General features: G+C 51.9%; 1 protein-coding gene across 1 annotated transcript in view; it reads right to left on the bottom strand.

The window, feature by feature from the left end:
• The window catches only part of LOC121464708 (ras-associating and dilute domain-containing protein-like), a 72038-nt gene that overhangs the window by 10991 nt on the left and 39211 nt on the right, over positions 1 to 21836 (bottom strand). The window contains exons 3-9 of the mRNA XM_041677736.1: positions 16509 to 16756; positions 14823 to 15452; positions 12347 to 12384; positions 5284 to 5444; positions 2629 to 2741; positions 2025 to 2262; positions 1181 to 1353 (exon numbers count right to left, since the gene is read on the bottom strand). Coding sequence (XP_041533670.1) covers positions 1181 to 1353; positions 2025 to 2262; positions 2629 to 2741; positions 5284 to 5444; positions 12347 to 12384; positions 14823 to 15452; positions 16509 to 16756 — 1601 coding nt within the window. The remainder of the gene's footprint in view (positions 1 to 1180; positions 1354 to 2024; positions 2263 to 2628; positions 2742 to 5283; positions 5445 to 12346; positions 12385 to 14822; positions 15453 to 16508; positions 16757 to 21836) is intronic.

The following is a 21836-nucleotide window of genomic DNA, read 5'->3' on the forward strand; positions in this document are numbered from 1 at the left end:
GCCTGGAACTCACTGTGTAGTACAGACTAGCCTCAAACTTTCAACAATCCTCCTGCTTCTGCTTCTAGAGTGCTGGGATCAGAGGCATGAGCCACCACACCTGGTGGGACTATTCTTTTTGACCAGCTGGCTGTCCCAAGCATGCCCAGGGCTTTGTGTGGGGCTGACACTGTAGCCATGGTACCCAGTGAGCTTTGAACACATGGCCCTGGACCACAGAGGGCAGATTTAATGTTGGACTGCTCCACCCCATCTGTTCACCATCTCAGGACCAGGTCAGCATCCACACACGAGAAGAGACCATTGCAAAGTTTCCATCAACCATCAGAACAAATGCTCTGAGGAAGAATGTGCCTCATGTGGAGGAGCAGGGTGAGAGACCTGGTTTCCTATCGCTGTGGTGGTAGACCGTGAACTTGAGGATAGAGTGACGCAAGGGTGCAGCCCTACAGGGCTGACTGGGGTGGCTCTAGGGCAGAGGTTCTCAACCTGTAGGTCACGACCCCTTTGGCAAACCTCTATCTCCAAAATATTTTACACTATGATTCATAACAGTAGCAAACACTACAGTTATAAAACAGCAATAAAAATAATTTTATGTCTGGGGTCGCCACACCATGAGAACTATATTAAAGGGTCACAGCATTAGGAACGTTGAGAGCCACTGCTCTAGGGGAAGACCTTTCTCACATCTGTGGTGAGTTCAGTTCCTCATGGGTACGGGAATGAGGCTGTGTTTCTGGGCTGGATGGGCTGTCCCATCTTCTAGAAGCTATCAACTGGCAGGCTCTTGACAGCAGCCACTGTGAGCTGAGCCCTCACTCTCTTCCTACCCAAATGTCTGACCCCACGCTACGAACCTGTCTGATTAGACGGGGACCAGTGGGGCACATAGATCATGGCCTTCTCTTCAGGTCCTTCATCTCGGTCACACTTTCAGAGTGCCCCCTGCTACACAGAGTGAACAATACAGGGTCCAGGGACAGCCTATAGGCACCTATAAGATTACCCAGCCTGGTGTGGATGGGGACAGTTGAGAAACTAAGCAACTCTGTGGATTTCCTAGGGAATATGTGAGGTTTTCCAGGTGTAGAGTCCAGTCCACCTTAAGTTGATTTGTAAGCCAGTGACCCTAGGGTCACATGCCCTTCTTTGCACTTGTCCCTTAGTGCCCTCCTACCTGTACCAGCTGAGCACTGGGAGTGGCCAGCAAATGCAGGGTGCAGGAGAGCTTCCGAAAGAAACGCTCAGCGGGCACTCCAAGGCCAGCACTTCTGGCCCACTCCAGGAACTGCTGCAGGCGAGCACAGGCCTGGACACCCCTGGGCCAATGGAAGCAACTCAGAGAGGGCCCTGGAGAGAGAAGAAAGGATGAAACTGACACACCAGGGTCCCCAAAGCACATTCTCTCTTTCCAGGCCACCTCGACACCTATCTCAGTTTCCAAGGCAATGCCAACTAGCCATGCCCTCTCCAGGGCAGAGGCAGAAGCAGATGGAGGAGGCAGGGCACAAGGCAAGAGGTGCTGTGACAGCCACCACCCCTACCTCTCCTACCCTACATCATCCTGTCTATGTGGCTCCGCTGTGTTAGATACCCAGAGTTCCAGCTGGTGATGGAGAAACAGCATCTCAGTAAAGCAGGGTCAAGGGCCAAGGGCCAGTGTCAGTGTGATCCTGTAACGCTGTCTTAGTCTGGCCCCTCTGCATGCTGGTGGCGGGTACTGGAGCAGCATACAAGGGGTGCTCCGAGCTCTTGTTCGCCCTGGGTCTTGAGCCATCTTCCCACCAGCACAGCTCTAGCGTCCACCAGCACAGCTCTAGCGTCCACCAGCACAGCTCTAGCGTCCACCAGCACAGCTCTAGCGTCCACAAGCACAGCTCTAGCGTCCACAAGCACAGCTCTAGCGTCCACAAGCACTGCTCTAGCGTCCACCAGCACAGCTCTAGCGTCCAGCCACAGCACCCCTGGAGCACAATTAGCTTTCCCAAAGGATCCTAGCCCCAGCCCCAAGCACCACTCACCCTTGTCCAGCACCTGATTGAGGAGCAGCGTGCCAGAGAAGAAGAAGAGGTAAGCTAGCATCTGGGAGGCCACCTCAGGGTGCATCTGCTGCTGCTGCAGGAGGTCCGAGGTGGCCTGGAACACGGACACAACGCGCCGGAGCTCCTCAGGCAGAGCAGGGCCTGAGCGCCAGCTCCCCCTGCGCTCTGTCTGAAATGGGGGGCATTCCAAGAGGGCCGGGAGGCAGACATACAGGCACTGCCAAGAGAGAGAGAGAACCCCAGAGCCACTTACAGGGATGCTGGGACTGACCCAGGAGTCCCCAACCTAACAAGCTTCTGTTCCAGTCTTAGGTAATCGGTTAGAATGAGGCCCAGCAGGAGCCGCCTCTGGGACTAATAGAAGCAAGGACGGGAGCTGCGGGTGCAAACAGGCTGGACATGGCAGTCACTTAGCAGTGCTGTAAAAGGCTCCATGCCCGATGATCACAAGGCTGTACCATGGTGGCACTCCTGGTATGGGGAAGGGCCAGAGTCGAACCAGTGGTTGCTTCCTCCCTGCTGAAGCTGGCAGTCCTTTCCCTCCTACCCCAAGGCCCTGGGAAAGCCAGGTGGCAGCACACACCTTGGAGAGGTAATACACACACTGCTGGAAAGCATAGAGCACCACCTCCTCCAGGGCCGCCATGGCCTCCTCGCTGGCCGTCAGTGTGCAGGAGAACAGTGATTCCTTGGAGCCTGCAAGGAAAGGGGTCACAAGGGGGGGTCACCAGAACAGTCTGCACATGTGGACCCACCCAGTCAGTAGCAGCCAGGACTCCCCCAGCTGTCTAGCTCCCCACTGAGGGCTCTGCATGGCACACCAACACTCCCAATCTGGCTTTCGAGGTACAGCGATCCCAAACCTGGCTTAGCCAGTAACACCGGGCAGTCAGAGAAGACCACACACGTGTGTTCACATGCTCCCATGTCCCTGAGACAGAGCACAGAAGTCTGTCCTTCCTTCCATCCTCTCCACTTCTTTTCTTCTCTTCTTTCTAGGTCATGCAGGCTTCTATCACTGGGCTCCTTTCTTTTAAGACAAGGTACCCAGCATGACCATGAACTCACTCTGTAGTCCAGATTAGCCTTGAGCCTACAACTGTCCTGCCTCAGTCTCCTGAGTGTCTGGGTTAAGAGACCCAAGTCTCCATGCTGTGTTCTCCACCAGAGCTGGCTATATTCCACTGCAGCAAGCCCAACCCAGCCCTGAGGATCAACTGTTTAATGACATAGGTCAGAAGGCTTGCACCGCAGCCCCTTGGGAAGCTGTCACATGGCTGTGGAGTCAGAAGAATCTCTCAGGAAAATGGAAACCTTTCAGCACCCAGAAGTCAGAGGCCAACAGACTTCTGTGAATTTGAGGTCAGCTGATCTACACAACAAGTTCCAGGGCAGCAGGGTTACAGTGAGACTCTGTCTCAAAACACCAAACCAAAACAACAACAATACACCACAAAAAAAGGGAAAGAACCCAAATTGCTGCACACTCCATCCCAGGCCTGGAGGGCTGCTGGGTTATCCACGTGAAGATCCAGATCCACCTCACTGCAAGGTGCAAGGGCAAAGAGCGGGCTGACAGGAGAGGCAAACAGGCAACAGTACACAAAACACTCCAGGTGTGGACCTGAGACATCCCAGGCAGACACTGAGAGGAGGAGAACCAAGGGCATAAAGCCATAGGGGCCCCAGAGCAGATGTCCCTCAGGCAATGAGGAAACCCGGCCTCACCTGCTATAGGCAAGCACAAAGGAGGTATGGGGACACTCCACAGACGCAGTGAGCACTACCTCCACTACAGCTTGGACCCACAGTGCCAGGGGGCTAGACCTACACAGTCCAAGGTCCACACTGACACAGGAGAGAGAGAGTGGCTTTGATGACACGGCAGAGCAAAGCTCTGTCCCCAAGTCCTCAGGTGCATGGTCAGGACATGGGAACCACCACAGTCATCATGAGCTCCTGGCTCTGTCAGAACCCCCCAGGCATAGAGTCCTCAGTGAAATTGCCTAGGGCATCAAGGCCTGGCCTCACACCACCACCTTTTATTTATCTGTCTGGTGTGCGTGTGTGTGGGGGGGGGGATTCATGTGTAGGTGTAATGTGCCAGTACATATGGAGGCCAGAGGTCATCCTCAGGTGCCTTTCCTCAGGAACTATCCATCCTGTTTTCTGAGACAGGATCTCTTTTTTGGCCTAGAACTTGGAATGAGCCCCAGAGATCCTCTCTCTGTCTCCACCCCCGCCCCAGCATTGGAATTACAAGCATGTGCCACTGTGTGTGTGTGTGTGTGTGTGTGTGTGTGTGTGTGTGTGTGTGTCAGGGGTGGGAGTATGTGATTCAGATCCTCCTATTTCCATGGTAAGAACTTTACTAACTGAGCTACCCTCCTTTTTTCTGAGCAATTTTGTGTGTTTGTATCCATCCATGCACATGCATCTGTGTTCATGTGCACGCACACTCACATATACACACATCTGCAGACCAGAAAACAACGTCCAGTGTCATTCCTTGAGGGTATCCACCTTGGTTTCTCAGACAGGGTCTCCCCCTGGTGTCTGGGGCTCACTGTTTTGGCCAGGCCGGCTAGTCAGTGAGTCCCGGGGAGCCTCCTACCCTCCAGGATTATGAGCATGGGGACAACAAGTCCACACCATCACCCCTGGCTTTTTACTTGCAAGCTAGAGACAGCACTCAGGTCCTTATGTTTGTACAACCAGCACTTTACCAACCGAGCCACTTCCCCAGCACAGCGCACAGCATTATCTTTATAGAACCCTCACCACACCACACCCCACCCCACCCCCAATCCCCTCTAGCAGAACCGCCTCTCCTCAAGTATTTGGGAATTTGAGTATTTGGAAATGCTAATTTAAGGCATGCTGCCCATATTTTCCATCTCTGAAATTGATGCGCCCTACCATTTTAAGCTAAGATTGGCAGCATTCTTCCTTTCTGGATTAAACCCCCCATTTGGTTAACTGTATGTTCATGTGTCCCAAGTGGTCTGTGCACACATTCAGCCTCCCACAAACAGAACAGAACATACAGACAACACAGACTAGCAAAGTGTCATACAGCAGGCCCTAGAACATCAGATCAGTCTAAATCACTGATGCTGGCCTCATCTGTGATCCCTAAATGACTGGCCTAGGGACCGTGAAAGCTCCACACTGTACAGGCACATATGCATAAAGTTACCGCTGTGCCCGCTCTCATGGCGCACCGCAGGTGCCATACCTGTGACATCCAGCTCCTCCTCCATGTTCTGCATGTACAGCGGGCATTTCTGCTGGATGAAGTACAGGAGTTCGATGGAGTTTGACATCCAAAACAGGATGTGCTGAAGGTCGGGAACCAGGTCGGCCATGGGGAAGCTGGCCCAGGAGATGGGTTCCTGGCTACCAAGACAGAAAGACTAATGGATTACTCTAGGTGCAGATGAGGAGCTGAGTCTGTGGTTCTGTCTGCATGGGGACAGTCATTCTCATGGGATACTAGCAGAAGCAAGTACTTCTGTCAACTTCCCCAAAGTCAGGAGCCTACTGAAGGCTGTCTTCACAGCTCTTCTTCTGGAAGCAGATGAGGAGTAGCTGTGAACACTATGGCACACATACACATAGACACACACATATGGGTATGTGTGGGGGCTCACTATCCATGGCTTTTGGGGTAAGAAACCTGAGTATAAGTGTGCTATTAGACAAAGAAATAGTTTAAACTGATTACTTAATAAGGGAATTCTCAGAGGACAAGGCTGACTGAACTGAGATTAGTTAGATACTACCTAATAAGAGACTGGCGTCAAGAATGTGGGAAGCTGATGACTCAAGAGGCAGCAATCAGTGGTGAAGATGGAGCTCAGTGGTAGAGCCCCTGCCTAGAATCCCCCAGTGAGGGGAGTAGGGTGTGGTTCAGTGGTAGAGCCCCTGCCTAGGATCCCCCAGTGAGGGGCTGGGGTGTGGTTCAGTGGTAGAGCCCCTGCCTAGGATCCCCCAGTGAGGGGCTGGGGTGTGGTTCAGTGGTAGAGCCCCTGCCTACAATTCCCCAGTGAGGGGCTGGGGTGTGGCTCAGTGGTAGAGCATCTGCCTGGAATCCTCCAGTGGGGGTATGGCTCAGCAGTAAACACTTGCCAACCATCAGTGAGGGCCTGAGGAGAATAGCTCCCTGGTAGAACATGGTCTAGCATGTGCAAGGCCCTGGGTTTAATCCATAGCACCATGAGAAAAGAAATCAGGTGAAAAGCAAAGCATGTTCCTCAGACCTGGAGGTAACCGTTAGGAAATTCCAGTGTGGATAGTCACTGGAGGTCACCTTCCAAGGTCTGTAAGGGGAGAAGGACATTTCTAGCTCCCACACTCCCTTCTGCAGTTTAGTGTGCTATCCACATGGGGGCACTGTTACTCTGGTTAATGAAAACAGAACCAGGCACTGGTCAAGGGGCTACCAGGTATCTGTCACCCTGGCGAGTTACAGGAGCAGCTCAAACCCCTCCTATAGCTAGCCAGAAACAAGGGTCCACTCATCTCAGGCTTGCCGCCTTCCAGCTAAGCGTCCCCATTTCAGAGGGCAGTGCCAATGACTGGCACCTGTTTCCCTTGATGTCCTTCTAGACTAGACCTTTACTGGCTCTCACAACTGGGGCACCTCAAACCATCTCCCCGCTCAGTGTCACACACCAGTCCTAAGAGGTGTGTGGGTATCAATCCTTCAGTGTGACTTGCATCTACTTTTTATTGTCCTAACCAGACTCTTGGGACCCCTGTGACTTTGGGGCTACCCTTAGGGCCTTCACAATTCACTAAAATGTCAACATGCATGCATTGCTTTTATTTATTTATTTAGACAGAATTTTGCCATGTAGTCTAGGCTGGCCTTGAACCAGTGAACTTCCTGCCTCAGCTTTCCAAATGCTGGCACTACCATGCCTTGCACAATTCCTCTCCTCCTCAAATGCACCGCCCTGGGTCCCTAAGGCTTAGGATGGTAGATTCTCCCGTAAGCCTCTACAGCCTTATCTGCTGACCATCCCACCTAGGTATCTGCAGCCATGCACACTCCCTCAGAAGGATCACCCCAAGATCTGCCCATATTTGCTGAACACCCCACTTGGTATGTGCCTCTACAGTCATGCACACTCCCTCAGAAGGATCACCCCAAGATCTGCCTTAGGCTGGTTTCATATGAGGAAAAGTCCAAGAATCTCTCCCTGGTGGCCTCGGTGTCCCTCACTGGGGGAGTTCTGAGGGGCTGCTTTTCCACCTCTCGTAGGGCATCCAGATATGTAGGCCTAGGAGCAGACACGGAGCTCCCTAACCCAGCCTGTGCCTGGAGAAGATCAAAGCTGATGACTGTGGAGTCAAGCGCCTGGCATTTGATGTTTCCACATGCCTGGAGCGCTGAGGAAAGGGCCACGCCCATGGAAACATCTGGGGCCTAAATGGGGTGATGTGAGGGAGTCACAGGGGAGGGTCTGGCCTTTGTCCTGCTGTCCCAGGGCTGTCAAACTCTCCCCTGCTGTCCCAGGCTCTACCCAGCCATTAATTTCACTTTAGTCCACAAACAACGGTGACCTCTCTGTCCTGCGCCTGGGTGGGGGGAGAAGCGGCTGGTGACCATCTCTCCTGTGTTAGCTACTAAGCAGCCGCGGCCTCCCAGCGTAGCCTGCCCAACTACGTGTGTGCATGTGCGTGTGTGTGATATGAGTATGGTGTGGGAGTATTTAGTGTGTTTGTGGTATGATGTGTGTGTGTTGTGTGGAATATGAGTATGGCATGGGGGTGTGTAGTGTGTCTGTGGTGTGTGTGTGTTATGTATGGGATACGAGTATGGAGGGCCTGCTGGTTCCCCACCCGCCCGACTTAGACACCGGCATGTACAAGAGCTGCACACAGTCAGAAGAGCATTCATTGAACTCTCCGGACCCCAACTCCATTTGGTTTTCAAAATTCTCTGCCTTCCTCAATTTCCCCCAGGGACTCAAAGGGGTGGGCAGCCCCACACTGCCAAGTAGACCCGCATATATCTCACTGCTAGAGAGCCCAGGCAGCAACAACACACTCCAAGGCAGCCTCTCTAAGCACGGAGGATCCTGGGAGCTCTTGCTGGCCAGCAGCCTAGACACATTAGTGAGTTCCAGGCTCAGAGAAAGACACTATCTCAAGGGAATAAGGCAGAGTGCTAGAGAAGGACATGGCCTCCTTTGGCCTCTGCAGGTGCATGCACCCTGCCCCCAACACACATGTACATCACAAACATACACACGCTCACACATGCTCCCTACACTTCCCACACATCCCCACACCACACACCACGTACACCCTACACCTCCCACATACCCCATCCCTCCACAACTCCCACACCCCACACTCCCCCAGCTTCCCCACTGACAAATACTAACATTTCTTTCTCTGCCTTGGCCTCCCTGCCTCTCACTTTCTGACTTGTTTTGCTCCAGTCCCGGCCCTACTATTTCCCAAGGCACTTGTGCTGTGATTTGCATTTCTGATCTGTGTTTATCTTGACTTAGCCTTGTTCTTTCTTTTACCAGTGTTTGTGTTTTTCCCTCTAATCATTATTTCTGATTCCCCTCCCTCAGCAGGGACTGTTTCCCTCCCTGGCTGATGTCATCCTGGGGTGACTGTCCGCAGCTGTGTGGTGACCCACCTCTTGGACTTGGGGTCAGAAATGTGTCCATCTGCTCTTCTGTGCGTGTGTGCACGTGCATGTGATATGAGTTTGGTGTGGGAGTATTTAGTGTTTGTGGTATGATGTGTGTGTGTTGTGTGGAATGAGTATGGTGTGGGGGTGTGTAGTGTGCCTGTGGTGTGTATGTGTGTGTTATGTATGGTATATAAGTATGGCATGGCGGTGTGTAGTGTGTTTGCGGTGCAGCGTGTATGTGTGTTATGTGTGTGCTATGAGTATGGTGTGTGTGTGTGTAGTGTGTCTGTGGTGTATATGTGTGTGTTATGTGTGTGCTATGAGTATGGTGTGTGTGTGTGTAGTGTGTCTGTGGTGTATATGTGTGTGTTATGTATGGGATATGAGTATGGTATGGGGTGTGTAGTGTGCCTGTAGTGTGTGTGTGTGTGTGTGTGTGTTATGTATGCGATACGAGTATGGCATGGGGGGGTGTAGTGTGTTTGTGGTGTGGTGTGTATGTGTATGTTATGTATGGGATATGAGTATGGCATGGGGGAGTGTAGTGTGTCTACAGTGTGGTGTGTATGTATATGTGTTATGTGTGGGCTATGAGTATGGTGTGTGTGGGTGTGTGTTTCAGAGATCCATCTGCGGGAATGTTCCTTGGGAGCATTGCCCATTTTGTTTTAGGGAAGGGATCTCTCGTTGATCCAAGGCTCACTGAGGAGGATGGCTGACTGGCCTGCTTCTCCATGTCCAGTGCTGGGACTACAAGCATGCTCCCATGTTTGGCTTTTTTTGTTGTTGTTTGTTTTTTTTTCAGCAAGTGCTGTGCATCAAACACTGACCTCGAGTTCTCATGCTTCAGGCAAGTACTTGACCAGCTGGTTCATCTTCCTACCTAAGATGGTAATGTTTTTGAGGAACTCTGAAACCACAAGGGGAGTTTCTAAAACCCAATTACAAAGGAAAGTGTATTTTTAAAAGGACGCTTGGCACAGTACACGGAAACAACAAGAGTCCTTTAACACAGATAAGCAGGTTGGGTAGAGTCAGGCGCAGTGACACACACCTATGATCCCAGCACTTAGGAGGCAGAGCTAGGATACTCTTGAGTTCTGGGCTAGACGATGAGTTCTAAATTAGATTGGGCTGAACAGTGAGCTCCTAACTCAGAAATCCAAGGGCTGGGATCAATGAGATGGGGTGGAGGCCCTCCCTGAATGTGGGTGTCACTACTCCACACACTGGGGACCATTACAGAACAAAGTGGGAGGGGAGGAGGAAGCCTGCTGGCACAGGCTCTTCTCTCCCCTGCTTCCTGGCTGCCCCAAGGTGAGCGGCTGTTCCTCCCCTCCCTACTGCTAGGAGGCTGCTTCACCACAGCGTGGGGGTGCAGGGCTAGCCCTCAGTGGAAACCACGAGCCAAAAGGCACTTTCCCTCCCCTAAGCTGCTCTGTCTGCTATTCTGTCACAGTGATGTGAAGGACATGGTCCGGAAGAGGGCAGTTCCAGGTGAGGAGAGCTGGGACGCAGACCCCACGTCCACAGAGCAGAGGAACGCTAATTCTCAGACACAGGAGAGAGATGGAGATCTGGCAGCCTGTGGCCAGGCTAAGCCCAGATGTGAGTTCATGGGACTGACTTCCGTGTTCACACCGCTCTGTGTTCTTGTAGTGATTCAGTATTTTCAAAAGAAAAAAAGGAATTTGAAAAGAAAGCCATGAGCATGCCTGAGGGACTGAATTTCTGGAAATACAGCAGAAACAGTAAAGCTAAAGGGAAGGCCTTGGCTTTTCCTATCAGTGGGGAAGCAGGGTCCACCCCATGCTACACTTCTTTCAGCCCAGTCAAGCCAAGGCCCTAGGCCACCCAGGCAGATAGGTCCTGGGATGGAAGGTTCTAGTCTGACCTGCACTTCCAGGTGCAGCAGGAATGTTTAGCAGTTTGCCATCATATCCACACTGCCTCAATTTCCTCAAGCCTGGCTGTCCCGAGACAAAGCCCTTCACCCCAACTGAACAGGACCAATACCTCTACAACTCTTCTGAGCCCTACCACGCTGTCAATCATCCTTTGGAATCAGTGCTGCCTCCAGCTAGTTTGCATAGAGCCCTGATAGGCCAGGAAGCAGCACTTGGTCTCCCCATGCAGCTGCAGCAGGGGTCCTGACTCCCACTCCCAGTCAGTGGCCTTATCTGGCTCATCTCCATCTGGTGGTCATTGAGAATGGCAGGACCCCGGTCATCTATCCTCCCTCTGTACATCCTTTGATCCTACTGTACAAAGAGGTCATTGGACAACCCTGAAACACCCATTAACAACGGCATGCCTCTGATTCTGAAATAGGAACATGATACCAGCAGGGGGAGCCCTTGGCCTCCCAATTCCAGTCCCCTCCCTAAGTGCCCTGAGTTCTGAGACCATCTTTTCAGCTCAGCCTGAGCGTTAGCATGAGAGCATGGCTTCATAGGCTACAGTCATGTGTGCAAACACTTATACATGTCACAGATACCGTCTGGGGCCTTTTTCTTTTAAAAACAGGGCCTCATGTATTTCAGGCTGACCTTAAATTCACTATGCACCAACGGTGACCTTGAACTTCTGATTCTGCCTGCCTTTACTTCTGAGTGCCATGATTACAAGTGGACACCCCCACTCCTGGTTTCTGGGGGTGCTGAAGATGGAACCCATGGTTTCCTGCATGCCAAGCAAGCACTCTACCCACTAAGACATCTCCCCAGCCCTGGGCATTATTTTTCAGTACTAGCATGCTGGAAGAGCCAAGGCTGAAGTTCCCAGACTCCCTCGTTGTATACACTGTGCAGACATGCCACTGCTACCCTGACAATTCGCCCAGAGAGGGCATCTCATGAAGGCTTCAATTCCAGCAGGGCAGCATGCTGGTGACAGATTATCCAGAATGATCCACCAGGTCCACCAGTGCTGCAAGTGTCCAGATGTGCTTTCCATGGACGCTGGGCTAGGGTGCTTTAGGGAATCAGTTGTGGGAAGACTCCCCTCTTGTTAAAAATGATCTGGGTAATTTAATGTGCTTGTGTGTGTGTTGCTAGGCAACTGTTCTACCACTGAGCACCAGGTACACCTATGGTGGAGTGTTTGCTGTTGTTTTAGTACTGATGATTGAACCCTGGTTCTCCCTGGTGCTAGGCAGGTTATCTATGCTAAGTCACTTCTTCAACTCACCGTGGGATTCTAGGCAGGAGCTCTACCACTTAGCTACACCCCGAGCCCTCAACAGGAGAGCCCAGGCAGGAGTTCTACTGCTGAGCTACACTTCCAACCCTCAATAGGAGATCCTAGGCAGGAGCTCTACCACTAAACTATGTCCTCTGCCCTGTTTTTACTTTATTATTTGAGACAGGGTCTTAGCTGTCCAAGCTGGGCTAGTACTCACCATGTAGCCCAGGCAAGCCTTGAGCTTGCAATCCTCTTGCCTCAGCTCCTAAATAGCACAGTTGTCACGTGCCTGCACCACCAGGCCTACCTAGGAAATTTTCCTCACAGCTTCCCAGGGTGGTTAGGGGAAATGAATGGGAGGGCAGTGGCTGAGTGGCTGAAGTCTGGAGTTCAGCCCAAGGAGCCTGCAGGGAACTCGATGCTGCAAGAGAGAGGACGATAACTAGGTCACACTTACAGTTGCGCCTGCTTTTCCGCTAGCTCTTTGGTTTTCTCCTATAAAGGAAAAAAAGAAAGACAAAATGAAATGTGAGAAAAACAGGATAGCACAGGGAAAAACTCAGATACACATCATTCCGAGCCTGCGGGATGGCTCAGTGGGACACGCGCTTGCCACAGAGTCCCTGAGTTCTCTCTCCAGAACACACACAAAGGTGAAGAAGGGGAGGGTTGCTGCAGGGATCTTAGAGCTGCAGGTGGGCTGCACAAGCCCTGCTGTGAAGTGGTACTCTTGACTACAGCAACCATGTAGTTAAGGGCTGCCTTCCGGGATCAGAGAGCCACTACACACTGGAACATCCTTCCGAGTTTATTTAATGTTAAAAGGACTACCGGAACCACTTTTCTGAGCTATGGCAGCCAGACCTGGTAGTGGGGGTTTCCCTACAGAACCCTGAAATCTGGCAGTGATGCAGGCTTGGGCAGGTGATGACTTCAGCTCTCCCAGCACTGAAGATATTACCAGAGACAGGAGCGGGCAGAGAAACACACACCTGCAAACTGAGCACTCCACCTGGGAGATGGGGCAGAAGAAGGAAGAGTTCAAGGCCAGTCTGGGCTGGGAGACTGTCTCAAACAAGCACATAAGCTAACAACAGTAACTTTTTAAAAAATTTAAGGTAGTTCTTGTTTTCTAGATTATGGACCCCTATTTCTTGTTTCTTTTCTTTCTTTCTTTTTGAGACCAGGTCTCTCTATGTATCCCTGGCTGCCCTAGAACTCAATATGTAGACCAGGATGGCCTTGAACTCACAGAGATCTGCCTGCCTCTGCCTCCCAAATGCTTGAATTAAAGGTATGCGCCACTATGCATGAACCTATTTCTTTTTAATCCTTAATTATTTTTAAGTCTCTCTGTGTGTGTGCATCTGATTATCTGCATATATGTGCAGCACATGTGTGCAGTGCCCTTGGAGGCAGTGAGAGGCCATCAGATCTCCAGAAACTGAATTTCCAGGCAGTTGTGAACTGTCTGGTGTGGGTCCTCTACAGGAGCAGCAAGTGCTCTTAAGTGCTGAGCCATCTCTCCAACCCTAGGGCCCCTATTTCTAAAAAACTGTATTACATAAAATCCCTATATTTCCATTCTTTAATGAGAGAAATTCGTCTCATAACAAATATTAACCCCTACCTAGTGGTTTCATAAACTTTTAATTCTCCTCAACAAATTCTATTGAAAAGATAGAAAGGGAGAACTAATTTCATGGGTTGTCCTCTGACCCTCTCTGACCTTCAGACCTGCACCATGGAACAGGCACCCATACCCATACACACCACACACACACACAGGGAAAGAGAAGCCACTCCTCAATACACATTACTCTATCTCCTTGAAAAACTCAGCAGGCGGCCGGAGACACCGAGACTCTGCTATTCCCTCTTAGCTAAGCTTTTTCCACTCTATAAACCTTTCCCACCAATTCTGCTCCCTCTTCCTGCATGTGACCCACATACCTCTTGTGACAGAAACAGAACAGTCTCCATTTCACCCAACCAGACATTTAAATACTAGGAGCGATGGGACAAACACTCTAAAAACAAAATGAACTGTCTAGTTATGCTTCCTGTTATATTACAGTGTATTCTCGTGTGTGTGTGTGTGTGTATGTGTGTGTGTGTGTGTGTGTGTTCCTCCGTCACACTCTACCTTATTTACTTATTTACCTAGAGACAGAACTCTCACTGAGGCTGAGGCTGTTTTAACTAGACTGACCCCTGGATCCACACCTCTCTAGCCCTGAGTCCTGAGACTACAGAGATGCTCCTGGAGGAACAAAGTCAAGATTCGTGAAAGCCTCTAACAACCCTGAGCAACAGAGACACGTTTGGTGCCTGGGAGTCAGGTCACCTTCAGGGCAGGAGCTGCAAAGCTGCTGATACCTTGGATGGCACCAAGCAGCCTGTTCCAGTGCTTTTACTTGACCCGTCCAACAGGTGGCACTGCTGGGCTTTTATGAAGAGTGGGGGGGGGGGAGCAGGGAGGGAACCGCTTGTAGTGGGAGAGGCCATGGATACTGCTAAGTACCCCCGTGAAATATACAGGACTGGCTCCACAGTGAGGAATTCTGCACGGCCCTCCTGTCCCGCCCCCAGTCTACTGGCCCAGGTTGACCTGGAGGGAATGTGCCAACAGCTGACTGTCCTGCTCCTCACACCAAACTGACCTGGTGGAAAACACGGGGCACTGAGCCTGTGGATAGTAGTCTGGCAGGGCTCTGATTCAGACTCACTCTGAAGGCAAAATTCTACCCTGAGGCCTACAATGCCCAGCCTGGTGGCCTGCCCAGTATGGAGGTACAGATGGACAGGCCAGCGCTCTCCCAGTCTGACATCACTGTGGCGACATCAGAGTAGTGGCAGGCCTTCGACTCTGGCAGGCGGAGCCCAGCCATCTAGTAGCACCAGTCAAGACACAAGCTATCACCCCCACGCACCCAGACGGTGTCTCGGACCATCTTGGAGATCTTGAGCAGGAGATGCCTGAAGGTACCGGGCTGGAAGCGAGTGGCAGAGTGCTGGATGCAGAGGCAGAGGAGGAAGGCAGGTGTCAGCTTGTAGTCATCACCACCAGGCTCAGTCAGCGTCATGATCCTCTGCAGCAGTGTGTCCTCCATGTCGGGCTCAAACTCCAGGAGCAGTGACCGCCGCCGGACCACAGCAGGAGGCAAGGAAGGGACCCCACGGGATCTGAGTACCGCACCACACATCCTACAGCTCTGTGGTGCGGCCCCAAGGCGGGCAATGGCACAGGCAGGCAGCGGCTGCGCCTGCCCAGGGTCCTTGAACAGCAGCAGGTAGTAGAGACCCAGGGAGAGCAGGTCGCCGTGTTGTAGCACCACAGGATTCCTTCCCACTTCGGAGAAGTTGACTGAAACCGACGCCCCTGCGATGGGCTCCAGCACCAGCCTGGCCCCTGCCTGTCCACCTTCTGTGGACTGGTGGCGGCGAATTGTGCAGTGCAGGGGCAGGATGTCTGGGGCAGACAGGCTGATGCTGGGTTTGCTGGAGGGTGTGCGCTGGCCCACTGTGTGCCGCTCCCGGCTGAGCACATACACCAGGCTATCCTAAAGAGCAGACAGATGACTTAGGACAGGAATGACGTTAGTCGTGGCAGCACCAGCACAGCAGTGTCCCTGTTCCACCAGCCACATCTTCCTAGGTTCTGTTCCCAGGACTCATAGGCTGCCACCCACCCCAAGTCACCAGTAACCTGTCACCTTGGCAACCCTTCCCTGGCCACCCCAGTCTATCCCAGAGGACATGGCTTCTCTACACAAAAGAGACCCATCAAGAGACAAGGGCTGACAGCCACAAGCTGAGGGCTGCCAAACTCCCCAAGTCACCCCAAAAGAAAGCAGTGTAGTAGTAGACCCTGTGCCTCGGTTCTCAGCTCAGCATGGGGCATCTCTTGAGACTGAGCCCAGGAACCCAGAATGCTGTGAAAAGTACAGAGAACTAAAGAAAACGTAAGTGACGACAGGATGTCACCAAAGCCGGCTTCTTGGGAATCAGATAAAGAAGTAAGAAATGGCTCTGGGAACTGGGTCTGCTGGCACAGGCCAATCGCCTCTGCATTTGGAAAGGAAGCTGAAGCAGAAGGATCACATTCAAGGCCTGCTTGGGTGACAGTGAGTTTCATACCAGCCTGGGCTACATAGAAAGACATTGTCTCAAAAAAGGAGGGGAGGGGGATGAGAACAAGCAGCTAGGACAGCACAGTTACCAAGTCACAATCAGTTCCCACTGTCACCTGGCCAAGGACAGGCCCGCCCTTCTCTTTCTTTCTCTCTCTCTCTCTCTCTCTCTCCCTCCCTCCCTCCCTCCTTCCCTCCCTCCCTCCCCCCCCCCTCTCACACACACACACGCGCGCATGCACACATACACATCACACCACATATCCCTGTCCCAAAGGCCTGAGACAGAAGTCGGAAAGTGGTCTAGCACAGAGACCCAAGGAGGGATGAGTTCAGTGAGCACCCTTGTGTGGCTGTTCCCTGCTGGGGCCTGGACAGAGGACACAGGCAGCAAACGGCCTTGCACCCCACCTCCCATCTCTCCCACAGCTGCCTCTGCTGGAGGCAGGGTGAGGCCTGACCTACTGGGAACTAGGAGTGGCTCACATGCTGCTGACTGTAGCCCTGTAACAGCAGCAGGTGCGGGCATTGGTACAGTGAGTACCGCATGCTATCAGGGGTGGGCTCCTCCGGATCCTGGGTCGCGTCAGCTAGTGTGGGTCCTGGACTTAGGCTGGTCTCGCTGACTGTACGGCGCAGTTGGGTCGGTGGGGAGTGTTGGGTAGCCTCAGAGGTGAGGGCTGGCGTTCCCTTGGCGCGGATACGCTGTAGCCTCCGGGCCTGGGCGTTTATCCCTGGAACAGAAAGAGTGGAAGCAAAGTAGTCAGAAATCTCAGCACGACTCATTCTCAGATTGTCCAGACTATGAATCTCACTGAGTCACGTGGACACCTGTCACTGCTCTGTCACAAAAGGTCTGGAGATGGGTCTAAGGTCTCTGGCCAATGCCCATGTCCTTTGAAAGTTTAGGCATTGCCTTGATGATGCAGAAGTCCCAGGAAGGCCTGCCCCAACAGGCAGTCTCAGAGCAGGTAGGCCAGTTTTCCACACTTTGTGGCTCAGAGGCGACCATGACATACCTTAGCCTGTACTATGGCCCCCATCACCAAACCTACAAAACAAATCCCCCAACACAGCATTGCTCATCCCAGATCAGCATGTCACCACCACAGAGCCTTGTCCCTGACACCCCTGCCCTGTCCTTCCAAGCTCATATGTGGGTCAGGGTAAACTCTTTGGGGATAGGGTATTCTGGTTAGAAGTGATGGAACCAGTCGGTCACTTTACCAGGTAGAACTGGTCAAGCTGCCAGTCACCTGCTTCTGTCCACAGCATGGCTGCCACCTTCCGGAGGCCACATGACCTGACAGGCCAGAGTTGGTGCATACATATGAACACTCATTTAGGCACAAGAGAATGCAAATATACATGCATCCAAATATACATATGCACATAAATGTATAAATGCACATACACAAATAAGTGCATGTAAAATGTACACAAATATATATGCACACACAAACACACATGCATAAACAAATGGAACACACAAGCACCATAAAATACACATATTCATGTAGCCACAAACACACATGCACAAAAATCCTGAACTTCACACTCCCATGTGCAAGATGAAGGTACAAAAACATAATCACAGGTGTGTGTGCTCCCAGCTCTGCACACATACAGACATTCACATGCACACGCTGCTGGGAAATAGCATTACACTCCACAAAACACTTTAAAAACCTCATGCTTTCAAATACAGGAAATGTTCTCTAAAGTACCACTGCTGGGAAAGCTCCCAGCAGGATGGATGGAACCCTGGGGACCCAGTTCTCTGTTCCCAGCTGATCCTGGCGCTTTCTTTCCTGAGCCCTCTGCTGAGTCCCCTATTTGCAGCTTTGTCCCTGTTTGTAGCATCCTTTCTTCCAGCCATCACAAACAAAACCAGACAAAAGCCAGAAGGGGGCCGGGAATGGCTGCGAAGCACACCTTACCGGGAGCTGGTGGTTGAGCTCTGAGCTCTGCCCTTCCTTCCAGAAGGCTGCCTGCGCGTCTGCAGCCCGCAGGGGGCCAGGGCTGCAGGATGGAGGCTGGCCAGCCGCAGCGCCAGGCAATGAGGCTGCTCTACCCGCTGCAGAGCCCAGCTGGCCAGCCCAGCAAGAGACAGGTGCCCAGCAGGTGGGGCTGAAGCCCCACCCCTGCCCTGTCTTGCCTTGCCTCACCCTGCCCCCAATCTGTAAAGAATGCCAGATACTCAATTTGTCCTCACTGAAGAACCATGGAACCAGATCGAAAAGAAGAAAATAAGGTCCAAAATGATGCTCCCCACAAAGCGTTCCCCAAATCCAGGGCTGGGTGGTGGCAGAGGATCCAATTCCCTGGGGACATTCTAGAAGTTCTGGTGTTGCAGAAAGCAGCTGAGCTGAAGGTAGCCTCTCCCCTTTATTTCCCAGGGCTCCCAGAAAGCCCTGAGGTTCCATGTCAGGCTGTCCCACAAGAGACACAAACAGCTGACAGAAATCCTGTCATTTTGAGAAAAGAGCATTACCCTCTCAGATGTGCCCCTCCTAGCCCCCACCTGTCTAACCTGTCTGTCAATATCAGTGCCAATGCAGCAACCTCCCCGCTCCCTGCCCCCTACTTCCCAGGTCGCCTTCCTTGGTTCCGCCTAGGCTCAATGAGCTTCCAGCCTGGGACTAGGAATGACAGGTGAGGCTTTCGTTCTGGGTGGCAGTGGATGGATGTGTGCCCAAGTTCACCAGGAAGCATGCAGGAGCCTGGACAGGTAAGGCCGTGCAGCAGCCATTGCAGCAGCGTACGCCATGGAGACCAGCAAAGCCAGCAGCTCACAGCTTCAGCAGCAATCTCATGCCTCCCTCCTCCTCTGTCGTCTGCTATGGGACAAGGACACGCACTCTGCACCAGCCCTCCCAAAGGGAGCTCGGACTCAGTGTGCAGACACTGCAGATGACGCTCCAGGGTATGGTGGAAAGAGCATCTGGCAGGAGAGACGGCGTGTTGCTCAATACCACGGGCTTGCAGTTTACAAGTCCTGTGAACCAGATATGGTTCCTGGTTTGTGAAGAAGTGCACACAGGTCATCATTCATTACAGGAAAGGCCCCAGGGGACTCACAGCTCATGGGTGGGATGGAAATGAACGCTGTAATGGGCATGTTGGATTTAATAGGAAGCCTTGTGTAATGTGATAAGACGCATGCTTTGTTTTGTTTTGTTTGTTTTTCGAAGAAACAGGGTGTCCATATCACTTTTTATTTATTTACTTGTTTATGTATTTTGGTGGTGTGATGTGTACGTGTGTATGCATGTGTACATGCACACAAACGTGGAGATCAGGACTCTGGCTTTGTGAAGCAAGTTTTCTCCTTCTTCACGTGGGCCCCAGAGATCCAACTCAGGTCATCAGGCATGGTAACAAGAACCTTTACCCACTGAGCATCTCATTGGTCCTACCTTGTTAGTTTTGGGGGGTTGTTTGTTTGTTTGCCTGCTTGCTTTTAAACAGAACTTCTCAGGAGCTTGTAACTTGTCAAACAAGGTAGGCAGTCTGGCCAGCAAGTGATGGGATCCTCCTATTTCTGCCTTCCCAGCACTGGGATGACAGGCACATGCCTCCGTAACTGGCTTTTTTTTTTTTTCCAATAGGGATCCTGGGGATTGAATTTAGGTCCTCATGCTGGACCATCTCCTCAGCCCCTATCTTACTTTGAGGACAGTTATATGATCTCTCTGACTGCCTCCCTAGCACCAGAATTACAAACCCATACCTCTCTGCATGGCTTTCTTATTTCATCTTTAATAATTCTAAACAAATGTGGCAGATACCAAGGAGTCAATAAATTCACCTAATTCCCTAGTTTTTGGTTTTCTGAGACAGGATCTTATTACATAGATCAGGTCAGACCAGAACTCATAATTTTCCTGCCTCAGTCTCCTAAAGATTGGAATCACAGGTCTGAGCATCATGCCTGGTTGAGTTTCTTTACTCTTAAAGGCCTTTCTTCAAATGGGCATCATGGAATCTTACTGTTCTAAAGGTTCCTCACTTGTATGGGACTTTATATTTCCCTCCTCCAGACAAGTGCACGAAGGCAAGGGCCCAAACCATAGGGCCAGGGAGACCAGTTCTGAGGACCTGTGAGTTCCTGAATTCTTAGAAACAGCTGTGGTCACAGCACCCCTGGGTGGACCCATGAGCTTCAGCACTTACTCATCAACTCAAAGTGCACCCCTGACCAGTCACCTCCCCATGTGGCCTCTGGGCTGAAGGCCAGCAGCAGCCAGTAGGCTAGTATATCTCACAAGTCAATCCTGAAGCGATGGACAGCATTGCTGGGCATCATGGCTGGACACACCCTGAAGCTGGGGAGGGGCTCAGAACTGGTGTCACATGACCTAGGAGGAGCTCTGGGAGTTGGCAGCCAAATGGGCATATGTCCTAGGGCCATACACAGCTGGAGTCTTGGCCAAGAACAAGGTTACTCCAGGTGCCACCTAGAGCCAACCAGGGGACTTTGCCAATGTGAGGGAAACAGTGAGAAATGCCTCAGAGGAAGCCACCATCTTCCACATCCTCGCTCTAGGTAAGTCAAATGGCTAGAGGCTCAAGCCTTTCACAGGAGGGCAATTCTGAATGGAAAACTACTCGTCCCAGGTAACCATGCCAGGCCTTGCCATGTGTCAAAGAGGATGGAGACGAAGGAATACAGACACCTGTTCCCCTCTTCTGTCGCAGTGATGTCTAGCCAAGGCTCTCATCTCCTGAGGACCACACCTCTGCTCTGGTGTGGCTGAGTTCATGGCAATCAGAGGCCCTGACTCAGTAGATCTCAGGGAAACCTGGGGTATCAGTCACTGCCACGTCTGACAGAGGTCTGCAATACACTGTGGCTGGGAAGTCAATGATGGGTGGAGCACGATGTGTAAGCAGCTCCGTCCTTGGTGATGGGGACAGGGGGCAGAAGCAGTTCACGAGGCTGAGGAGCAGAAAGCAGCAAGAACAGGCCAGAGCCGGAAGCAGGTCTAACTCCAAAGGCCTGCCCCTACTGGCCTTCCTCCACAGAGCCCTGCCTCCTAAAGCTTCCAGTCTTGAAAAGAGACACCTTTGGAAACAAGTGTTCACAGCATAAGCCTGGGCAGGGAGATGGATGGGTTGGCGGGTAAACACAATTGCCACACCAAGCCTAACAGTCTGAGTTTGCTCCCCGGGACCCACAGGAGGGAAGGAAGAACACACTCTCACAAGCTGTCCTTCCACCTCTGCATGTTGCCATGCAGGCGCCTGAGTGGGAATGCACACTCGCGTGCGCGCGCAAACACAGCAACACACAAGTAGGTAAGTAAATAAATAACTTCGAATAAATGTAAAGATTTTTTCAGATGGGTGTGGTAGTACAGGTCTTTAATCCCAGCACTCAGGAAGCAGAGGCAGGCAGATCCCTAAGGGTTCAAGGTTAGCCTGGTCTACATAGAGTGTTCCAGGTCAAACAGGGCCACAGTGAGATTCTATCTCACACACAAAGAGGCCTTCCCCCTCAAGTTCAGAGACCTCTGCTGTTCCACAAAGACACTTCCACCGTTCTACCTGATAAATGCTCAAGCTCTCGGTGTGTTCCCCTTCAGGGTACTCAGAAACCTTGTTTTTTATTCCCACACAAGGACATGCTTAGAGACCCTCCTTGCCCCCAACCTGGCATTTGCTAATCTATGACTTCCCAAATCCAGGAGCAAGATGAGCAGGACCCAGTGTTCCATAAGGTCGTGTGTCCATGAGCAAAAGTGTCCAGGGGACATCTACCCACATAGCTCTGCAGGTCTCCCAGAGGAAACACCTGAGCAAGCAGCCGGG

The sequence above is a fragment of the Microtus oregoni genome, unplaced genomic scaffold (genome assembly GCF_018167655.1).
Source record: "Microtus oregoni isolate MIOR12 unplaced genomic scaffold, Mior012 000029F_ref0000214, whole genome shotgun sequence".
NCBI lineage: Eukaryota > Metazoa > Chordata > Mammalia > Rodentia > Cricetidae > Microtus > Microtus oregoni.